At 40.1% G+C, this 22092-nt stretch overlaps 4 protein-coding genes across 9 annotated transcripts in view; 2 read left to right on the top strand and 2 right to left on the bottom strand.

The window, feature by feature from the left end:
* LOC148736614 (solute carrier family 22 member 18-like) overlaps positions 1-2415 on the bottom strand; it is an 81949-nt gene extending 79534 nt beyond the window's left edge. For 2 of the 5 annotated variants that reach the window (XM_088747665.1, XM_088747664.1), the window contains exons 1-3: positions 1718-2413; positions 1009-1227; positions 238-465 (exon numbers count right to left, since the gene is read on the bottom strand). In XM_088747665.1, coding sequence (XP_088603791.1) covers positions 238-465; positions 1009-1077 — 297 coding nt within the window. In that variant the 5' untranslated portion in view covers positions 1078-1227; positions 1718-2413. Of the gene's footprint in view, positions 466-1008; positions 1228-1717 lie in introns of all 5 variants that reach the window. The other 3 variants (XM_088747667.1, XM_088747668.1, XM_088747666.1) reach the window with 2 other exon arrangements.
* LOC148736611 (WD repeat and FYVE domain-containing protein 3-like) overlaps positions 1-22092 on the top strand; it is a 120118-nt gene that overhangs the window by 73606 nt on the left and 24420 nt on the right. The gene's annotated exons all lie outside the window — the stretch shown is intronic.
* Positions 2478-19264, top strand: LOC148736612 (WD repeat and FYVE domain-containing protein 3-like). The gene is made up of 6 exons (XM_088747661.1): positions 2478-2886; positions 4174-4388; positions 5250-5412; positions 17675-17884; positions 18505-18722; positions 18900-19264. Exons 3-6 carry the CDS (start codon positions 5276-5278, stop codon positions 18947-18949), a joined length of 615 nt encoding a protein of 204 aa, XP_088603787.1. The 5' UTR covers positions 2478-2886; positions 4174-4388; positions 5250-5275; the 3' UTR covers positions 18950-19264.
* Positions 6815-17198, bottom strand: LOC148736613 (uncharacterized). 2 transcript variants are annotated; one of them, XM_088747638.1, is made up of 6 exons: positions 16981-17198; positions 14914-14996; positions 13861-13928; positions 13414-13469; positions 8674-12116; positions 6815-8221 (listed from the first exon to the last, which is right to left on the bottom strand). In XM_088747638.1, the coding sequence occupies exons 5-6, from the start codon at positions 12102-12104 to the stop codon at positions 8164-8166; spliced, it is 3489 nt and encodes a 1162-aa protein (XP_088603764.1). In that variant the 5' UTR covers positions 12105-12116; positions 13414-13469; positions 13861-13928; positions 14914-14996; positions 16981-17198; the 3' UTR covers positions 6815-8163. The 2 variants fall into 2 exon arrangements, with proteins under 2 accessions (XP_088603764.1, XP_088603765.1); XM_088747639.1 differs by lacking the exons at positions 14914-14996; positions 16981-17198 and having other exon boundaries at positions 13861-13962.

The raw sequence follows: 22092 nt of genomic DNA, 5'->3' as shown, positions 1-22092 counted from the left end.
TGAAATGATTGAATAGAAAAAAAAATACATTAAAACTTCTGAAGTTGAAAGCAAAACTTATTGCAGCTGCAATAAAATTTTTGAGGGCAAAGAAACACTTGTGTGAAAGTACTAAAAGTACTAATAGCCTGCTCACAGATTAAAGATTCCTCCAATTTTAACTTAAACCTCAACATTAGTAGAGAAAATAACTGGACCCAGTTGTATAAAGAGCAGATAAGTGATAGCAAAACATACTGCACCATCCATGGGATAGAGAATTATCCAGTGGATAGCATTATCCAATCTGTGAACAACCAGGACCTTGCCTTTTTCCTGAGGGGTGTTTTCTAACTTTTGAAAGCATTTCACCAATTTCCTTACCAAAAGCCCATAAGCCAATGCTATCACACAGATGGCACCTCTCAACAGAAAAGGCTCACTAAATCTTCTTGACAAGATACCCACAATAAGTCCTTGAATAACCTAGAGGCAAAAACATGAAGAATGAATAATTCGTTATTATTGACCATGATTTGTAAGAAGACAAGTGACTAATGATAAGCATCATCAAAGAAGCCTGTTTACAATAAACTACGTTTTCTCACAGATTGAAAATGCCTTCTCTGTCTGTCTTTGTCTCAATCATTTTAATCCCAGCAGTGACCAAGACACAGTTACTCCTTACCATATAAATACAATACCAAGCAAAGAAGTAATGAGAATAAAGCAAAATTTCAATTAAAGGATTATTAGTTGATGTTATACTAAATTCTCCACACTAACATCATAAGAATCCAATGCCAGACATTTAGGAGAATTACTCATTAGATCTCGAGACTGAAAATGTCCTGAGTAACAATAAGTGACCATCTGTTTCATTAATAATTTAGTATTGGATCACTTAATAATCCCCTAATTGACATTTTACTTTATTCTCATTGCTTGTCTGCTTGATATTGTATTGATATTGTAAGTGGAAATTCTCTCTTGGTCACTCAGGAGTTAAACAGATCTTGCCTCACTTACAATTGAAAGTCCACCAACATAAGACATGACAAAGCCATGGTGCTGAGGCTCCAACTTAAAAAGTTCCATAGAGACTAGAGAGAATTAACATAAACTGAAAAATTCCAAATGGGATCCCTGTGATGACTTTGATGGTTATGAAATATAACACAGTAGGTATAAGTAAAAGTTCCAGGATCTTCCTGATGCAAAACACACTTTCAGGCTGTTCCTTGTTATCTGCAAGAAAACAAAGTCATTACGCCGTAATGTTGATAAAAAGCTTTTCCCTTGCAAACTGAATTCCAATTCCCAACTATGCAAGTAAGGTCTGATTTGAAAAGCTTGGAATTTCTGGGAAAGGAAGGTTGCAGTTTGTTGAGGACTTGGAATTCCTAGGAATTTTCAGCTATACAACCTACCTAGAAGTTAAGAAAGGAAAATTCTTGGGAATTTCTGGGAATTGAATTTGAGGCAATGTAAATAACCCTGAAGTCCAAATAATTCCAAGAAATTCTCAATAACTTGAATGTGAAGGTTTTAAGGCAAGGTGTAATTTTAGAGGCATGCTATACAAAATGTACCAAGAGAAATACATACATGCATATGCTTATCATAAAATTTATTATTCAAACTAGGTTTTAGTAATTCTTAACGTTAACATGCATTTTTCATAAAGCAGCGGTCAATTATGTTAAATACAAATTGGCAATTAATCCAGTGCACTCACATCACAGATTTGCTTTCCAAACTCAAAGACCTCTTGGATTCCATGATCATGAAAAGTTTTTAATTGTGATAGAAAATGTCTCATGTCCACAGATGTGCCAGAATCATAAACCAATCATAAACATGAGAACGCTTCGAACTGTGCATATCCATTTGTAGGCGAGAATTCCAACGCCACACTGTAACCGCATATAGTCGCTTCTGTCTCTTGTACAAACGTTTCTTCGTTGTGAGACGCACTTGACTCTATTGGAATCTGGCTGCTAGTTCAGTGGAAACGACAGACTATGGAATCGAGATAGCTGTGTTAGAACGATTTGTTGAACGCTTGTTGCGGTCAAACTTTGTTCATTTGGGTATTGGTAAACTGTGATCATCTAGGTATCTCTCATAGTTTCTACTGTGGTATCCATCTGTCATAAAAGCGAGGATAAAACACGTTTGTAATCACATTTAAAATTGTGATTGCCTTGTGTTATTTTTCACCTTTGGCGTGAACACAATTGAAGTGGGTTTTGAATCTTTGTTTACTCGACATCTTTTGGCCCCAAATCGTGCATTTGTAGTACGTTCGATTCTTGTCGATTATTTCTACATAGAGTGAGTTCACGTCACTATTTATACCAACGTCATAAAGTGGATCCTGAGGTATCCAATCGTCCAAATGCAGAGAACCTGTCAGTAAAGACAGAATAATTTGTGCGCGCTTCTCTTGAGACTGCTATCGGGCAAGCCAGCAGATTCTCAAAGTGTCCACGTGATCATCGCGTGATCGGAAACAAAGAATATTCCACTTGGCGCTCATCTTTGAATGTACTTTTCATCGGTTGATCGCTTGTGCGTAAAGTTAATTCAATTCTCAACTCTCTTGATTAATATATAACATCTCTAAAGATGGGTTTCACCGTTGATCAATGGGAAAACGAGAAGCGTGAGTGTTGTAAATGAAAAGCAAGCCGTTGGCGCCGTGGGGTTAAAAGAAGGGACAACAGTTGACATATCGAGTGGTACAAACAAGGGTCGAGCGGCCATTTATAAAGCTACGATTTTGAAAGTCTGTGTTAAGTACAAATTGCAATATTCGGTACGTGATCAAAACTGAGAATCGAATCGGTCACTTGCATGGGACAGTTTCATAGGCTTACGCGTTACAATGAATTAAATCTATCGGTAAGCTAAAGTTTCAGGATTATTTTAGTCATTTTCGAATTTATTGTGAAAATTCACACCTCTTATTCCAAGGAAAAAGTTCTCAGGAATTCCAAAATCCATTTCGCAAGGGTTGGTATATATGTCTCTTCTATATGCCCCATTCATGGGAGGAAAGTTGGGGTTGGGCCTTGGTGTTATAACCTGAGAAATTTTCTTTGTCTGTCATGCTAACTTTTTCTCGTGGATAGGAGAAGTACATGCACAGGTGGTATGGGTAATGTGAGGAATGGATATGCATATTTTCTGGCATTAGCACTGCCTTGGGATTCTTGGAAGAGCATGCATTTTATCAAAGATCAATGAAAAGTCATTGTTGATTTTAAATGAGCACTGTTTAAGGATGACAAAATTTGTCACGATAGTGAGCACTGGTTTGACAGTAAGAGCAATGGACTGTGGTTCAAGGGGCCTTGGTTTGATATCTGACTGGGTCAGTGTGTTGGCTTCTTTGACACAATATAATCTCATAATGCCTTTCTCCACCCAAGAGTATGAACACCAATGGGTATTGTTGAACTGTTCAGCTGGGTGCATTAATTAACTCTTTCACTGCCACGATCTTATTAGTAATTCTCCTTACTCTCTGCCATACAATGTTTTTTATGTTACTTTGGAGAATTTTGAATTGGATCAATCAAAAATCTTTTAATTGATATTTTCTTTCTTCTCCTCACGTGTCTGCTTGATATTGCATTGATATTGTAAGGAGAAATTCTGTCTTGGTCAGTCACGAGAGTTAAAGGGTTAATTTTATACTTCATCCAAGAGGCCCATCCCAAGCTTATCTGAGTTTTCATATCATGAGATGACTAGAACTATTACAACTCCCCCCTGGATGAGATTCCAGTCCATCACAAGGTTACCTCCCAACATTTCATCAGTATTCTTTGACAATTTGCTGGTATCCATTAATACTCTTGAATTTAAAGTGTTTAAATACTACAGCTTCCTATTTGTGTTGGAGCATTGCTTTTCAGAACCACTTTCACCCAGCAGGGCTCGACAGTAACGGTAGCTAACTAGCCACAGACTAGTAGAAACTCAGTTTTGGCTGGTGATTTTCGATTTCCATTAGCCAATTTGGCTGGTAAACAAACTGAAATTGTTGTAACATCTACGTTGTCACTAGCCACTGGGCTAGTAAGTTGAAAAGTTAGTGTCGAACCCTGACCCAGACTGATTAAATAAAGAAAATTTGTCCACGAGTGAAACAATGAGGAGGAAAATTTTTTTTTATACCTGCAGGAATGCTTGGAGCTACAGTTGGACTGGATTTGTCATCTCCAGAACCTCTTAAAGTGTGAACACAACCAGCAATTGATATGTGAAGCAGGGCTGCCACAACAGATCCTTGACAGATATGAAGCTGCTTTGGTTACTAAAGAACATCCATTTTATGCTCCATTGCAAAGAATGTTCGAAAGACTGGCCTCCCAGTCCTTGACTCCTACAGTGTTGAGGTAGGTTTGAACAAAGTGGTGTTGTCAGTGGTGAATCCATGGAAAGGTTCTGGGGTTCTGTATCCACCCACACACACCCCACCTTTGTTTTCATAATTTTATACCTGAGCAGCATTTCTTTTGCAGAGCCTTTATCGAATTTCAATGTGATACGTTATATCAGTGGTTGGAATCCCGTACTGGCCTGAATTTTTTCAGGTCTGCTTATCATCATTGTTTAAATAGTGCTTTACTGCGAGGATTGTGTACATAATTGTATGTTATTATGTGTATCGCAGGGATTTTCTCCAACTGCGTTTCCCTCTCTACTGTCAATCTCTTGAGGCACCAAGTGATGCTAAAGAAGGAAATTATTGCAGCTGCTGCTGTCAAAATTTGCTCATAACCCTGCTGCAGGGTCATAATATCAGTAATCCATAATCTCCATATTGTTCTTCATAGATTTCCTAAGGTGCTAATAAGGAGAATTTGTTTAATAATCAAGAACTGTGTTAGTTGGTGATCATTTCCTTCATTCTCCTGACCTTAAAGTGTGATTGAGGGGTGATAATGTAAGGAGAAACTAGATGTTGGTCACTCTTTAAGGGTTGAAGGGCCATTTGGTTGCCTCATGTGCATACTCTGTAGGTCAATACTCGGCACTAGGGAAGTTTTTAAAATGATTTACTCAAGGAGACGATACCCTGACCCAAGGAGACGATACCCTGACCCAAGGAGACGATACCCTGACCCAAGGAGACGATACCCTGACCCAAGGAGGACTCAAACTGGTGCCTCCCGACACAAAACCTACCTGGCTAACTATTTAGTCAGGGTGTCTTTCACTTAAATGTCAATAATAGAATGCATTTATATCACCAGTGAATGCAGTCAGGAATGCTGAGCTGATGCAGCGACTAAATTTGGTGCCCAAGCTGTTGTTTGTGCTTCAGGATGACAGCGTGACAGACGCTACAGCCCACACCATCGCCAGTGTGCTGTCTGTGTTTCTAAGTAACACAAATGATGTGAAGAACTTGCTAAGGTATGGCATTTGTTTAACTACACCCAACATCGCTCTGGTTTGATATCACAGAATATTTTCATAAGCTTGTTAAGGATGGAAACTTGTTCAAATTCTCTAACAAGTTTTTTACCAAAGTTTGGTCCTAGTGTGACATGTTACATATGGTTTGTAGTTAAGTTACTTATTCTGCATCCTATCTGTGCTGGTTAGCACGGGACATCAAAGACCCCCGTTGCACCTGTTTCAGGAAACAGTGCAACAGTAGCAGTCAAGTGAAAAACTGAGGGAGGCTGTGTCAGGTCGTTTAACCTTTTCACTGCCACGATCTTATTAGTAACTCTTCTCACTGTCTGCCACAGAATTCTTGTGATGTTACTTTGGAGAATTTTGAATTGTATCAACCAATAATCCTTAAGTTGATATTTTTCTTTATTCTTATCACTTGTCTGCTTGATATTGTATTGATATTGTAAGGAGAAATTCTCTCCAGGTCACTAATGGAGTTAAGAGTTAAAGAAGTCCTGTAAAACTTCTTAACAAAATGTCATTCCGCCCTCTTAAACCACCTCAGGCGGTGCTGTGACAAATGTCTCTTTTATGGTTTGTGGTTTTGGATTTTCAATCAAATGTGAAATTTTCTGGAAAATATAATGTCTGTAAATGTTTCTTTCAGAGAACGCACGGCCAAAACTTTACGGCCTAAACTGGTACTGTCTGCGGTTTAAAACCACTTCGCCTTCGTTAAATTCAAGTTTTGTCTCATTGTAAGATATTCTTGGCTACGTGTAGATTGACAGACATGCGAAAGAAATTTCAGTCGATGTCGAAAGGTTAAAGGCTAAAAGTCTATTTACTTTTGACGTTCGCAAGAACGAGCAATTAATAACAAGCAATCAAATATTTTCACTTTTTGCTGCTATCTCATCTAAACGTTCGTCTTATCGAATAGCCTTTGGGGCTACTCCAAGAATGTTTTGAAGCTTTTCTAACCGATCATTTAGTCTAGCCACGAGTGAATTAATCTCGATGATCTTTGAAACAGTTCCAGGGTCACATTGGTTTCACACACTAACTATGCGTGTAGAAAGCAGAAAAATCAAGCTCAATTCGAAACCAAGGGACCCCTGCAAAATTCCCATTAAAAAAATTGTAAACTACTCAATGTATTCTAGCCAAAGTCCTCCGCAACGGGAACGTTGGCAGTAAGCCCAGTCTCCTTCCTTTGCAACCGTTTTTGGGTCTCGTCAATCAACAGGGGAAGAGAGGGCGTTGCGTGACAAGACCAAACATTGGTCTTGTCACACAACGGGGGAGAGACGGCGCTGCATGAAGAGAACAAACAATGGCTGCGAAGAAGATTACGGTAGGTAGCACCCTAATGCAGTTTAATTTTGCCTGCAATAATTCAGACGGCAGATACGATAGAGCACAAAATACGTGTGTGTTAGTTTATTTTATTTAAATTAAAATATTTTTCCACTATCTCTCCTAAGATAAAATAACGCAATATTTCCGTTGCTCATTGTCGTTTCTTCAAATAAAAACATCAGTCGCGCATTGTTCCAACTGAACCCACCTAGCCGAAAAAATTCCTCTTGTATACCTAGCGTGGCTATGTGTTTTCACTGTTTGTTACATCAGAATCTTGCGCACTTTTTATTCACTTCTTCTGATTGACTTCTACTTAAATGTTTCGCACAATATCTGTTCATTTTTTTCCAAACTGACGTTTTCCTTAATGTGTAGTCCGCTGTTTCTTCTCTTTACCTTTGTTTTTTGTTAATATATTACACCCCGTTTTTTTTTTTCTTTTCTCTGTTTGGTTCTTTTGTTCATATCTTTTGCATAGTTCATTATCCTTTCTGATTGAATATTGCGTAAGAATCTCACACATTGCTTGTTCTCTTCCCTGCTTGATTTCCAAGTTAATATCTAACTCACTGTTTGTTGCAATTTATATTTGTTTTTTACGTTAGAGTCTAGCGCCTTTTTTTTCTGGATTCTGGCCGATTGTCACTTCTATTTGCACTCTTGTGTTCGATCAGTGCATTAGCATCTCGCGCAGTGTTTTCTCCTAATTTTATCTCAACAATTTACGCGCTGTATCTCATCTTCTCTATTTTTGATGATTTTTTTTTAACGTAGTGCGATCTCTCTCTTCCTTCTCCATTTAAATTTAAGATTGTTTTGTAGCGCGTGCTGTTCTGTACCCTATTTGATTGTTGCAGTTATTTCTTGCCCGCTGTTCTCTTTCCTGCCCTTTTTTTTTTTTTTTTTTGCGTTAATATTTCGCGCGCTGTTTCTTCTCTTTTCTACTCGATTGTTTCATTTACTATTTGGGCACTTTCTGTTCCTCTTCTGTTAGTTTGTTTTGTTTTCGTGCACCTGCGTACGGTTTTTATCACACTTTGATGATTATCACAATTGCATCCTACGGGAGAATTGAAAACTGAATCATAGCTATGTACATCAAGAATTCATTTTGAGTTTGTGAAAACTTTTCCGACACTCTCACATTTTTAAACATATAGCCAACTTCCTGCATTCAATTTTCCCATCCCAAGTTATTTTACCTCCCTATTGATATACTTAATAGATCTAACAGCTGAATTGCAGGTTTCGTTATTGCTCGCCTTCGAGTCAGCCATGCTTACAAAAGCAGGCAAAAACTATTACTTGACTTTAAAAAAAAGACGAAAAACGTCAATGCAAAGAACTACCAGAGTCCATTTTAAGACAACGAGCAGGAAGAAGAATCTTTGTGTAGGATCAGTGGTCATTCTGTTCCCTCTCTGGCTCATTTTTGTCCTCATTGAATTCATCTTTCCTAAAACAAACATTAGGCATTTGTCACTATTTCAAGTTTAAAGCATAAACAATTGATTTCCTAAACTTTCCAAACTACTTCAAGATTATCATTTAATTGTTATTGTTGTTGATTTTTATGAAATAAAGTTAACATTTTTAGAGTTAGCTTAAGTCTCTCAGATTGCCTGTCCCGTCATAGCGTTTAGCATCGTATCGACTTTGAGAAATTATTTCTGACTAAGTTCTACACAAACGAAACTCTAATTCAAGGTCAATTTTAGGAAGCGATTCATCAAAATCTTCCGGCTCCGAGTACTACTACATGAAGTCATCTTCTCTTTCTTGACATTTTATGGATGAAAGACAAAGACAAAAACAAACAAACAAAAACTAACCACAAGTCAGTCAAGTAAAAAAGTTAAATGTGTTATTCAGTTTATTATTGAATATTGCTCGTTATGTCAGACTTACCCACTTTCCGTAAAATCCAATGTCACGTTATCCCCCATCAATACAAACGGAGCCCATTGGGAAGGTTTGGCAAAGCCATTGTTTCTCAACCATTGAACGCCCCGGTGGAGAGATTCACTGGCACTTTCTCCACGAACAAGGTGTTTGTAGAAATTTTTCATGAGATTCCACGTTGCGTCGTCTTCTAAAGCCCACGATGCTACCAACACTGAACGTGCACCGGATGCTAAGAATGCTCGAGCGATTCCAATAACTCCTTCCTTTTTAACTAATCCACGCCCACTATGACAACAGCTGAGTACAACCAGTTTAGCTCGCACTTGAACTCCTTGAATGTCGGACATTGTCAGGAGGTAGTCTTCCTCTTTTGGAGTACCCTTAACAGTACATTGAGGAGAGAGGGCAATCTCTCCTCTTTCGGCATCTCCATGTGCGGCAAGATGTATCAGACTCACTGAAGGTATTGCTTGAAGTACCGCCTGCTTTGTTGCGCGACTTCCTAACAGAGGCTGAACGCCCAGCAGTCGACCAACCATTTGTGCTTCCTTACTTGCATAGAACAATGGTGTAACATCGACGACTCGTCCATTGTAATGCACGTTGCCAACCGTAGGGTCACCCACAACCAGTGCACCAGTTGGACTGTGATAGTCCTCTGAACATTCTTGAATAAGCCGGAGAGTTGTTAGAGAAGGGACGATGCGTATTCTGTACTTCTCCGATAAGTACTTTCCGGTTGGTTTATCACGCAAGGCAGCAAATGGGACTCGGTAAGAGAAACGATCCGGCACAATGATGATTTCAGGCTCTGTAAGTAAGTGTACCACGGGTGCGACGATCCATTGGTAGCACAAGTGATGAATTCTTTCGGTATCTTTGGTTTCGTCACCTCGCAAGGTTGCTCGGCTCTCCGCTTCAGGAAGAGATGTCGTCACGTCATCCAAAGATCGGTCTTCGCAGTTCGCTGCGGGTAAAACGCCGAAGACTTTGGCGGTTTTTTCGAAAATTCCTTCCACATCGCAAACTTGCTCAGCGTCAAGAGTGTTAACTTTCACTTGCTCTGTCGCTCCAAAGTAAATGTCTTCATTTGGTTTTAACACCCAACGAACAACTTGCCGGTCTGTGTACGAAATGTACAAAAAAACACAGTTACTTTCTCTTTTAACGATGTTTTTAATCCCAAACCATGATTGTGGATCAGCTGAGATGTGGCTTTTCAGAGAGTACTTGTCTGCCATGAATTCTGCGAGGACTCTTGCTCGTCCTAGCTCCTCAACATAAAGAGCATCTTGAAATTTTCCAGTATTGCAAAGCATGGCAGAGAGTAGGTGGTAGGGAAAACTACCGTGTGTCTCTAATAGAGACATTTTAAATTCACTGTTTCTTTTCAGAGAAGTTCTGATTTGTTCGTATTTTCCAATGCATTGAAGGAGGTGTTTCTTTGCATCCACAATCTCTGAATGCGCTAGCTTTAGCATAGAAATACTGAGAAGGCATTGAAACTCGCACAATTTATGTCCTATTTGACTGCTTAGGGAGCACCCTTTCTCTAAATAATCTTTTGCCTTGCCATATTCACCAAGCGATCGGGAAAATTCTCCAAGTTGTTGGTAAATGGTCGCTTCGAGTCCTCTATGGCCACATTCTCTGCTGATGGTAAGCGCCTTCTCAAAATGTTCTTTTGCCTTCTCATTGTCATTCACAGAAGCAAATACACACCCTAAACTAGAAGTAGCCTCGGCTTCTAGGTATCTGGCACCAATTGCTAAACTGACGCTGAGTGCTTTGTCCAAATATTCTTTAGCTTGCTTGTTTTTTCCAAGCCTAGAATAAGCCTGTCCAAGATAAACGCACCTTGTACCCTCTCCTTTTCTGTCGCCAATTTCTATCGCGATGTCAAGTGCTTTCTGGTAATATTCTTTAGCCTTCTGATATTCGCCAAGGGACTGAAACACACCTCCGAGGTACCAGTATTCTGTTCCTTCTTCGTTTTTGTCGCCAATTTCTATCGCGATGTCAAGTGCTTTCTCGTAATATTCTTTAGCCTTCTGATATTCGCCAAGGGAATTAAACACATGTCCGATCTTCCCGTTCCATGTTCCCTCTCCTCTTCTGTCGCCAATTTCTATCGCGATGTCAAGTGCTTTCTCGTAATATTCTTTAGCCTTCTGACATTCGCCAAGGGAATTAAACACACGTCCGATCTTCCCGTTCCATGTTCCCTCTCCTCTTCTGTCGCCAATTTCTATCGCGATGTCAAGTGCTTTCTCGTAATATTCTTTAGCCTTCTGATAGTCGTCAAGGGAATCAAACACAGTTCCGAGGTTCCCGTTCGATGTTCCCTCTCTTTCTCTGTCGCCAATTTCTATCGCGATGTCAAGTGCTTTCTCGTGATATTCTTTAGCCTTCTGATATTCGCAAAGGGAATTAAACACATTTCCGAGGTTCCCGTTAATTCTTCCCTCTCCTCTTCTGTCGCCAATTTCTATCGTGATGTCAAGTGCTTTCACGTAATATTCTTTAGCCTTCTGATATTCGCCAAGGGAATGAAACACAGTACCGAGGCTCCCGTTAACTGTTCCTTCTCCTGTTCTGTCGCCAATTTCTATCGCGATGTCAAGTGCTTTCTCGTAACATTCTTTAGCCTTCTGAAATTCGCCAAAGGAATTAAACACATTTCCGAGGTTCCCGTTAATTCTTCCTTCTTCTCTTCTGTCGCCAATTTCTATCGCGATGTCAAGTGCTTTCTCTAGATATTCTTTAGCCTTCTGACATTCGCCAAGGGAATGAAACACAGTTCCGAGGTTTTCGTTCGATGTTCCCTCTCCTCTTCTGTCGCCAATTTCTATCGCGATGTCAAGTGCTTTCTCGTAATATTCTTTAGCCCTCTGATATTCGCCAAGGGAATGAAACACATTTCCGAGGTTTACGTTAATTGCCCCTTCTCCTTGTACATCGCTAATTTCTATTACGATGTCAAGTGCTTTTTGGTAGTGTTTTTTTGCCTCCTGCATTTTTGCTAGGTCATAGCATACACCCCCAAGTCTGTCATGAACCATTGCTTCTTCTCGTGTGTGGCCAATCGATTTTGCGATGGTGAGTGCGCTTTTGAAAAGTCGCTTAGCCTGTAAAAACCGGCTTTGTGCTTCATATTTGTCTCCCAGTAGTCTTGTTAGTATTCCCGCGCGATGGAACGTGTAAAGAAGATTGGTTGCATATCTTGCCGCATTTGTGTAACCAGAGATGGCGTAGTACGCATTGAAAAGTACATCGGTAATATCAAGGCCAATACCAGAGTTAAGGTTTTGAAGTAGAATTGCAGACTCATTACATAACTCAGTGGCTTGCAGGTCACGATCAGTGTTGAGAAGAAATATGGCGACATCTAAACCTATCCGGATTGATTTCAGAATTTCTGCAACGTCACTCATTATGGTTCTCTCCTGTTTGTTGTCGTGGGAAAAGGGAAAACAAGAAAGGAAACTTTTAAAAAATGAAAATGATAAATATAGGAGTCCCTAGGCTTTTTTAGGGAAGTGCTTGTTTTCTTCCTTTTTTAGAAATGTCTGAGCACAATCTGCCTTTTTCACTCTTTTGTTCAAACCAATTCTAAATGCATCAGATGGGTTGAATTCAAGTAATCGTGGAACAGGTTTGGATATTGCTATCAGAAACGTTTCACCAATAGAACATTGGTTAATTTACCAAATGTGTTGTGTTTGTATTGAACTCATTACATCCCACGTAATTAGCTGTTACTGAATCTGGTCGCCATTTATTGCCTGAAAATGACTTTCCTTAGAGATAGGAAACGTTTTGGAACTTCTAGTGGTCATGTAGTGATAGGGCGGAATAGGATGAGATGGTTTAAGTCGGCGCCCTCCACGGATCGCGAGCGTTTCGCGCGTGTCCTCGCCACATTCACGCCTTTAGAGCTCGCTTAGCTGCCTTGCAGCTGAAACAGGAGAGAAATTTCTTGAATCACGCCTTTAGTTATGAAAATGGGTTTTCTCTGACATTGAAAATTACAATAATTGCGTTAATTCGTATGTTTCAGTTTTGAAGAAATATTTGGACTTTTCTTGAAGAAAATTATTTCTGTTATGTCAATCAGGAGAGACGATGGAAGCGCCAGCTGTCACTTATTTCATTGTGAACGGGAAATGGCAGAACAATTTTTGTGGCTTTATAGAGAAGTTCTCCTTCCCTACTCATCTTGGACGCGTGCGTTTTTCGTCCGCATGCGCGCCCTGCCATTCGCTTTAGCTGAGTAATCAGCTCAAGTTGGAAAGTTCTATTGTGATACTGGATCAGATTTTCAGCAACTGAAATCTTAGAGTAGATAAGAAGTTTCTTCGTTTAGCATTGTTTCACCATCTTTTATCCAACTGAAAATGATATTATATCAGTTTTAGACACGCGCTTGTTTTGTTAATTTGAGTTGTACGAAATTAGAACACAATAATGTTGTCAATGATTACCCAACAATTACTTTCAAAACTGAAAATATTTTGATTCGCATGCAGCTTAAGAGGGCAAAGAGCAAAAGATTCTACCCAGCGCCTAAACCGCTCACTCGTTTTGAAAACGCTTTGTTTTTAGACGAAGGAAAATCTTTGCATTTCATTCGATTACATTCGCGTCACTTCAGCAACTCGTATACCAACTTCTCTAAATGTTTTGTTTCGGAAAATAATCATGTCAATTTTATTCAGGGAAAATGAAACTAAAGAAGCTCACCTTTGAAAATAGAACGCAGGTCTTCTTCAGTTGGCTTACGGTGTGTCTATTTAAAACTAAAGTAAGAAAAAGAAATGAGACTTTCCCAGACAAACAAACGTAAATGCAAATAGCTGGTGCAAGAAAGTTTACAGGCACGGTTGATGAGGAGAAACCATCAAAATTGACCTTAAACATAAATAAAAAAGAAAACCCTACGATGGAAAAGATTGTTTCCTAGGTTGCCCATAAGATTTATTAAATAACATACGGGATCTTCTCATTTTCTATTATTCCAGAAATGATGAACATGTAGCTTCTCCCTAAAATATTAATATATCACACAGTAATCAAGTGATGAAAGTAAACGGACTCATCATTCAGGGGGTGTCATCTCTGTGATTAGCAAGTTTCGATCTTAAAGATTCTAGCGCATAATATTTCAGAATTAGATATTAAGCCACTCACCTTGAAAAAAAGAAAAGATCTCTGGATAGGTAGGAGACCAAAATCAAGAAGCTGATTTCAAATTTTCTCTGCGAAGCAACGAAGAATGCAAAGAGCCTGTGTGAGATCGCTTATCAGTAAGTTGTTGATAAAAAGTAATCGTTGTTAAAGCATAAGAAAGATGGCCTGCATCACAGTTTGCCCAAATGGTATCTCAATAAATATTGGAGCTCGCGTATCAGTGATAAGAAATTTGTGGTTTAAAATGCGCTTTGTCTGAACTTTAAAACCTTCAAGTTACAAAAGTGAGGAACATGTGGCTCCTCTTTCCCATATCAACATATTATTCAGTGAACAAGCGACAAGAAAACATGTCAGCTGATGATGTTTTCTTAACACAACACCAAATTCTCTGAAATGACCAACAAGTTAATGTGAGGGGGTTGGAAAGAAGAATTTCTGAAAAGGTCAGAAATTCAAAGGGTTAATATGACGCAGACCTTAAATATTGTGTAATCAAAGCAAAATTAGAGTCGAATTTTGTAGGCCCTCACAAATGTTATCAGATTGTTTGGACTTAGAACTCTTCTATCGCTGAATTTCCTCAAATTTCAATCCGAACTATATATATATATATTTTTCTTTTAGAGCGGGAAAAAAAATAATCATTACTAAATTTAGTTTTTCAGTTGGTAATCTTTTCAAAAATAAACACTCTTTGTTGAGAGCCCTAACTGTTCGAGTGATAAGACCGAAAGCCGCAAGAAACAACGATAAATGCAAGCAGCTCACGTAAGAACAAACCGCTAACTTTGATCGGTCCAAAAATTACATATAAAGACTAAGAAAGAGAGTAAAACTGCGGCTGATAATCTCTGGACCAGAGATGTATCAGCATGACTTTCAGTTTCGAACACATAAGGTGTATTGGAGAAAATTGTAGCGCTTTTTTTTGCATCAGAATTTGCTTTTCTTGAATTTGATTTCTGTTAGGCTTGGTTTGGGATAGCGAAGAAAACTTTTATCAAAGGGGGAAAGGAATGAAAACAGTTTTTTTCAATTTTTTGTTCTTACCTTCAAACAACGAAGTGTCTGGTTTAGTATTCTGATCGTGTGACTGAAGATTCTCAAATTAAGAAACTGAATTAACGCTCTCCCTGCAAAACAGAAATGAATAACACTTACTAGCGTGAAAAAAAAAAAAAAAAAAAAAAACTAACAGCTTAATCGGTAAATAAAAATTCGTTTAGAAACCGAGAACAAATCTACCTCTCTTTTCAACTTCCCCAAAATTTCAATAAAAAAACATGGCATCTTTGAATTTTTTACATCAGAATTTCCTTATCATGCATCGTGTGTGTGCCTTTCCTCCTGAACTCTCAGACTCTGACAGTGAAGAATTGTTTAACGTGCAACTTCTCCCTGTAGTATGAATCTATTCTTCAGCCAACAGTTTGGAGAATAAATATATCCTATTTAATATTAGACGTTTTGTTGTTTAGTATCGCTGAGTATTTTTACGAGTTGTGCCATATTTTGACGAGCCCGTAGGGTGAGTCAAAATATAAATAACGCGTAAAAATAGTCAGCGATACTACGCAACAAAACGTCAAATAAGCTATTTATTATCTAACACGCCAAATTGCTATTCAGTGCGGGCGCATTTCGCGGATATTTACTTTACAAGGAGAGCGTGACAGAAGTATGCGAAGCGGAATATAATTGGCGCGTTGTCGGTGTTTCCTTCAATGAATGAAGAAATTTCCCGGTCGTCTAGCTGTTTTTCATCGTACGATTTATCAAATAAACTTGGTTCAACATTTAACTTAGATCTACTCTTCGTCGTTGGAACTATGATTTAAATTGTCCGCCATTTCTTTTTTTTTGCAAATTTTATCCAATTCTTCGCTTGCGCGATGCGAGAAAACCGGTCTAACCGGTTCTCTGTACGGACTGGAGTTGGATATTAACAACACTTATCAACTGGGCGATGTTAAATTGACGCTGCATCTCATTCTCTAAAAGTTTTTACAGGGACACTTGTAACATTGTGAAAAAGAGACTTCATGGAAGTTGAAGGCGTAAAGCTGAGTAAATCATGTTATTTTGCGGACCTATGATAAGTTTAAGTCAACAAATCTTTGCCAAAATCTAAGATTATTTCGAGGTTTAAGTCCTCTGCCTTTGAATTTTCAGTCCAAAACATTTCAGTTTTGCAAAGTGGGAAGAGACTGTTTCTAAATTTATATTTTTACAACTAATCTTTTGTAAAAGAAGGGTGTCTTGATTTTATCGAGCCGTATGACTGATGAAACCAAAAGTAAGAAACTGAAATAGAACTTTCTCTGCAAAACAAAGATAAATGCAAATAGCTATTGTAAGAAAGACGTGAAAACTTGATTGGTAAAAAAATTAACATTGATAAACCAAAGAAGGAACAACAGGTACAAAGTATAAAGATTAAGTTCGATTTATAAAAGAGCAAAAAACAAAAGCCGTTTAGGAACCTGAAAAATCAATCGCTCACCATCTTTCCCGTAAATGAACACAAATAAAGTGAACATTAAAACTAAACGTGACCAAACGGAGAGTTTATGAGGAGAATCTCGCTCTTGTGATAAATTTTTCGTCGAAAAAATTTCAATTTCGATTGGCCTTACTTCACCCATTTACCAACAACGGTACCATCTTTCTGAATCTGAACATTAATTCCTATTGCTGAAGGTACCTGTCCCCGCGCGTGCAACACAATGTGAACTTTTAGCATTTGTAAACTTCTCAAGACGTTTTTAGGCACAGATAAGGCATGTCTATTGGATTAAATTTACACAGGCGTTGTGATTGTTATGCAAACGCTAGGTGGATTTGATTGAAACGAATTGCTTAACACGCCAGAAGTACTTATTCTGTAATGCGCAAGAGATTTGTTCTTCGTGGACTTATGAAAAGCATTTTAAAACATAGAGGGAATTTATGCCGAACGACGTCGCGCTATAGCAATTTATGATGTCAGTATAGGAATCAATATAGAACTGGTCTATGCAAGAGCGTTTCTGGTTATAAAGGCGTTGAAATGTGTATTGGAAAATTGATTAGTAGTCACATTAACACAGCGCGTCAACAATTAAATATCGTACTTACCACGACTCTAACTTTGAACGCTTTGTTGCTTTGAGAAGCAGCCAAATTTAGAATTAGAATCAGCAGCATATGTCTATTTTAAGGTTATAGGCGCGTGGCGCATCTCAGCCCACCCCTGAGGGGCCGAGATAGAGTATGCAGCCGTTGTTTGCTCGTCACACAATGGGGAAGAGAGAGCGCATTGCGTGACGAGACCAAACAACTGCTGCGAAGGAGACTGCAGTGATTGTGGCACCAATGCAATCTATCTTTGCTTACAATTATTCAGACAACATGGAGAATAAACCGCAAAATACCTGCCTCTGAGTTAATTTCAGACGAATCGGAAGGGTTTTTATTCTCATTGGATTCTTTTGAGAGTTGATGGTCCTTTTCTTTAACAAAAATGTAAACACCAAGTTTTTAGTGTCCCATCTAAACCCATCCAAAAAAAATAGCTCTTGCATGCGTGGTATGCTTATGTTCTGGCTTAAGCCTTCGAGGGTTTTGACAGGGCATTGGCTACAACAAAAGTAACGCTGCTTGAAACAATGAGTTTACTGGTTGATTTGTCTCGACGAGAAAAGTGAATACTCGACTGTTGTGATCCATGTATAAGCTTCTTGATTGATAAAAAAATACTTTCGTAAGTTTCTATTCGAGTGGAATTTGACAAGACTTGAATTCAGCTGAATTTTGTTGTCTTTGTTTTCAGGTTTGGTCAATTGCTAGTGTCCACTCTACCCGCACATCCTTCGAACGAAAACGAACTGAAACTGGACTTGGGGTCATCACCTAAATCTACTTCTGCTGAAGGGGAGGAGGGAGAGGAGATTTTGTCACCACGGCGCATCTGCTTACGTAATGTGAAGCTTGAGCTGATTCTGTGCTTGATTTACGCTGAAGGAAGTGAACTGGATCACGGGTGAGAGAACAAAAATTAATAGATGTTTTTTCAGAATTTTTGATTAAAGTCCTATCGATTTATTAAATCAGCTGGAAGGAGACCATAAAATATTTAGTTTGATAAAAGAGTAAAACACAAAAGGGGTCGTAATAAACCAAGAAGGAGCTAGGAGGGCCAATGATGGAGAAGATTCACACGGATTGCAAACTGTGAGCGGCCAATTTTTTCAACATGCATAACTGTAGGCCCGATAACCAGCCGTTGTTCGGGAAGTGAGCCCACACCGCCTCCCAGTTAGCTCAATGGATAGAGCGCTGTACTGTTGTGCGGGAGGTCGGGGCTTCGAGGCCCGGCCGGACCAACACTCAATGTCTTAAAAATAATTAAGAAGAATATGCTACCTTTCTATAACATCAAGAAATGGTTAGGGGTAGGAGACATTAATTTCCCACGCACGTGATTACTGTGTGATGGATGTCCTCCCTTGCGGTAAAAAAATTACTTACTTACTAACTTACTTACTTACTTACTTACTCCTCCTTTGAAACAGGACCCGATAACTTGGCTGAAATCGCTCTTAAACAAACTTTGTTCAGCTTTGAAGTAAGTTTTTCCTTCAAATATTCTATGCTTTATAGTTTTGCTGATGCCGTTCAGGAGACTCTCGGGTTTGATTGGCCCCTTCTCTTCATACAAGCCCATCTCCATAACACCACAGTGGTACGTGCCACTCGCATACTAGTTACCATGCTCAGCAGCGTTCTAGCTCTCAAGAGGTTCCGAGAGGGACTGGGTAGTGGAAGCTGGTTGGATGGTACTGTCATCATGCTGAAAAAGACAACTTATGTCGTGGCAGGTATGAACTGATTTAATTTTTAAGAGCAATAACACTGAGAGGCTGGCCAGTGAAAGTTACAGTGGTGTAATGGTCAGCGCGCTGTACTCTGAATCAAGAGCTCCGGGTTCGAGATCGGGTCAATGTATCATGATTTTGGACAAAACAGCATCTTTTTACTTTCACATGTGTATTCAGGTGCGCAGTTTGACTGGGAAAGTTTGTACGATGCGTTCTGGTCTCCGTAAGCCTCAGGAGTCAAACTCCCCAACCCCAGTCCCCTGGAATCTGGTTCGTACAACATCTAGTGGTCCGCAGCTCACGTATTGTAGGCAATGGCGCGCATCATGGTTAACGAGGTGAGTGAAATTCAAAGGTGTTGTAACGGTGATTTTCACTTAAACATCGCAAGTTAGGCTCAACACATCCTTTATATTAATTCCAGTTTAGCACGTCACGTGCTGCGATTGATTCTAAAACCAAAGGTCGCCTTTTCATTAGTAAGGACCGGAAACCAATTCAGGACAATAAAGTTGTGGAAGACACTACCCTAGTCCCAGAGGTTCTCTTCTCTCTACCGGAGTACGAAAATTCGGCGCAAGGCGCCGACCAACGAGCTCTAAAGCAGCGAGCGGAGAGAACCTCTGGTCAGCACCGTTGAGAGTCTCACTTTCATGCCACCAAGCTGCGGGTGACAGCCATCAACCACGCCCCTTTCCGATAACCAATCAGAGTAAAGTATTAAAATACCTCTGAGGGCAGGAGTAGTGTTTTTACTTGTATCTGGAGTGGGAGTGGGGAATATATTTTGTTTCGTGGCCGTATTTACAATATCTGTCAAAATATTTGCTACACGTGCCAAATGACAAGCTCGCAAGTAGTACGAACTCCAACAAAACCCCGATTAAAATCTACTTCCCTCGGGCAAACGATTATTGCCGATTTTGCAACGAAAACGTCACGATAAATGGCTATTCTCAATTGAATATTTTCACCGAGAAGAGTCGAGATTTTCTGCGCCGCTTTAGGCTTGTTGTGAACGCCAAAGTTGAAAACAATTCCAAGGTCTCACAAGTGCTCTGTAATAAGTGCTACAGGCCTGTCCTAAAGCATGAAAAGGCACTTAGTCGATCCGAAGAATTGCAAGAGTTCAGGAACAAATACAAAGTAGTAAACATAGATGTCGGAGAATTGACCCGACGCAAGAGATGTGCGAAAGATTCTCCTTGTAAATCACCGAGAACCGCGAGAACACCGAGTTCACCGGCGACGAAAACATTTGAACGAGTTCGCAACCCCAAAAGTAAAAGAAAGATTATTTTCACTTCTAATAATAGTGCTGAAAGGGACGAAGAAGCTGTATTCGTAGGGCAACCTCGGAATGCATCACCTACGGAGGTGAGAAGTTTGCAGTTATTGTATGTTGCTAGAAGTTTTTTATGTTTGAAGCGGACGGTCAGGCTCCCGTGAGGGCGGTGCAATGCCTGCCGACCATAATGTCCACTCCAACCCATGGCTACAGTGCAAGGCCTTAGGGTTGGGCCCGCAACAAACGAGGGACACAAGTCGCCAAACACGCTAGGGAATCGAACCCTACCTCACTAAAAATTAGCACACCCGCTCCAAAAATTAAACACACTCACACAAACTAACCTAATTCCATACTTATACTATTCTAATATATACATTATGACAGGGACGAGTATCTCTTTGAGACAGCTGCGTGGGCAAGCTGGAAGATATATCCATTAAGGCCATTGAATCTGGGGTCAGAGGACCAATCACGATGGTGTTTCGGTTGAGGCTGACGAGAATGCACAAAAAATTCCCTAACGAGGGCCAAGTTATCGTCAGTGAAGTGACGGAACTTTGGATCATCACGTAGAAAATCAACATTAAGGACGGTGGACTTAGCTTCAGGAGGCTGAGACGGGCGGAGAGACATCTCTTTAGCTGCTAATACAGCACCTCTCGGAAGGGGGTGTACAGCTTTCTTCGAGGTACTCTTGAAAGAAGTGGCAGATACCGCAGGAGCAAGAATGTCCCTCTTACCAGAACGTTTGCGAGTAACAGTAGACCACTCTGAGTCGTCGCTGGCAGAAACAGAAGAATTGCCTTCTGCAACAAACTCCTCTACCACAGAGTTGCAGCTGGACTCTGGCATTTCAGATTCAACAATCTCGTCCCAACTATTATTGTTTACTGATTCATTATTTACATTAACTAATTCATTATTTTCTTTACCAATATTTTCATTAACTAATTTAGTATTTACAGAAGCTGAGGTTGCACCAGACGCCAAGACAGTATCGGTGGAAACCGCCGACCCGCTTGGAACTTCCACAACAGTATCAGAAGGAGCAGCCTCATTAGCAGCTGTAGCGGCCAGAGGACCCCAAGGCGTGGGCCACTTGCGAGCAAGGTGCCCCTCCAAACCGCAGTGGAAACACTTGCCCTTGAGAGGGCAGCTAGACGACTTATGTCCCACCTTGTGACATAAGTCGCAACGTAGAGGTTGCCCTCTATACCAAACTTTACATTTCACCCCTGCCACCGAGACGAACCTCGGGATCTCCTTGGATATTATCATGCGCACAAGGCGCGAACCGGTAGACACAGAAGGTCTGCCAGGCCAAACTTGCAGCCTCACATCTTTCACCTCACCGTAGCCCGAAAGGGCGTTGGCCACAGCTGAATTGGAACCCTCAAAAGGGAACCAAGACACAACGACAGTCGATACCATGGGAGGCGGGGGAGGAGGTTGTACTATCTCACACTCAACCCCGCCTAACACCACAGAGCCTTGCTCCTCAAAAAACGCTTTGGCAGCATTGCCCCCCACAGCGAACGTCACACGCGCGACGCCGCCGGGACACTCCTGGATCACAACAACACTTGATTGAGACTCTACTTTAAAGTAGTCATCAATATAACCAATTACGGTCGCTCGTGAAGTCCCCTCGGGGAAATCACAGCACCGTATATCAATAGTCCTCTGCAGAGAAACCATAGCAGAACACAGCTCGGATCCACCCAAAAGAGCCCAAAAAGGGATGGGTGGCCAAAACCAAAAAAAGGAAAAAAGAAGAGCTGCCTGCCAAAGAGGAAAAGGCCACAAGTTTTCCCTCCCAGCAGGTACTCACTTAACTGACACTTAGCCTCGAAAAAAAACCACCACCAACACACTCCGAACCACAAGGATAAGGAGTCGATACTCACCAATGGATATTTTCTTTCTTCTCCTGACTTGTCTGCTTGATATTGTATTGATATTGTAAGGAGAAATTCTGTCTTGGTCAGTCATGAGAGTTAAAGGGTTAATTTTATACTTGAGCCAAGAGGCCCATCCCAAGCTTATCTAAGTTTTCATATCATGTGATGACTAGAACTA

This window comes from Stylophora pistillata, chromosome 2, assembly GCF_964205215.1.
Source record: "Stylophora pistillata chromosome 2, jaStyPist1.2, whole genome shotgun sequence".
Classification (NCBI taxonomy): domain Eukaryota; kingdom Metazoa; phylum Cnidaria; class Anthozoa; order Scleractinia; family Pocilloporidae; genus Stylophora; species Stylophora pistillata.
Note: the sequence above shows the minus strand (reverse complement) of the source record. Positions and strands in the feature narration are given on the sequence as shown.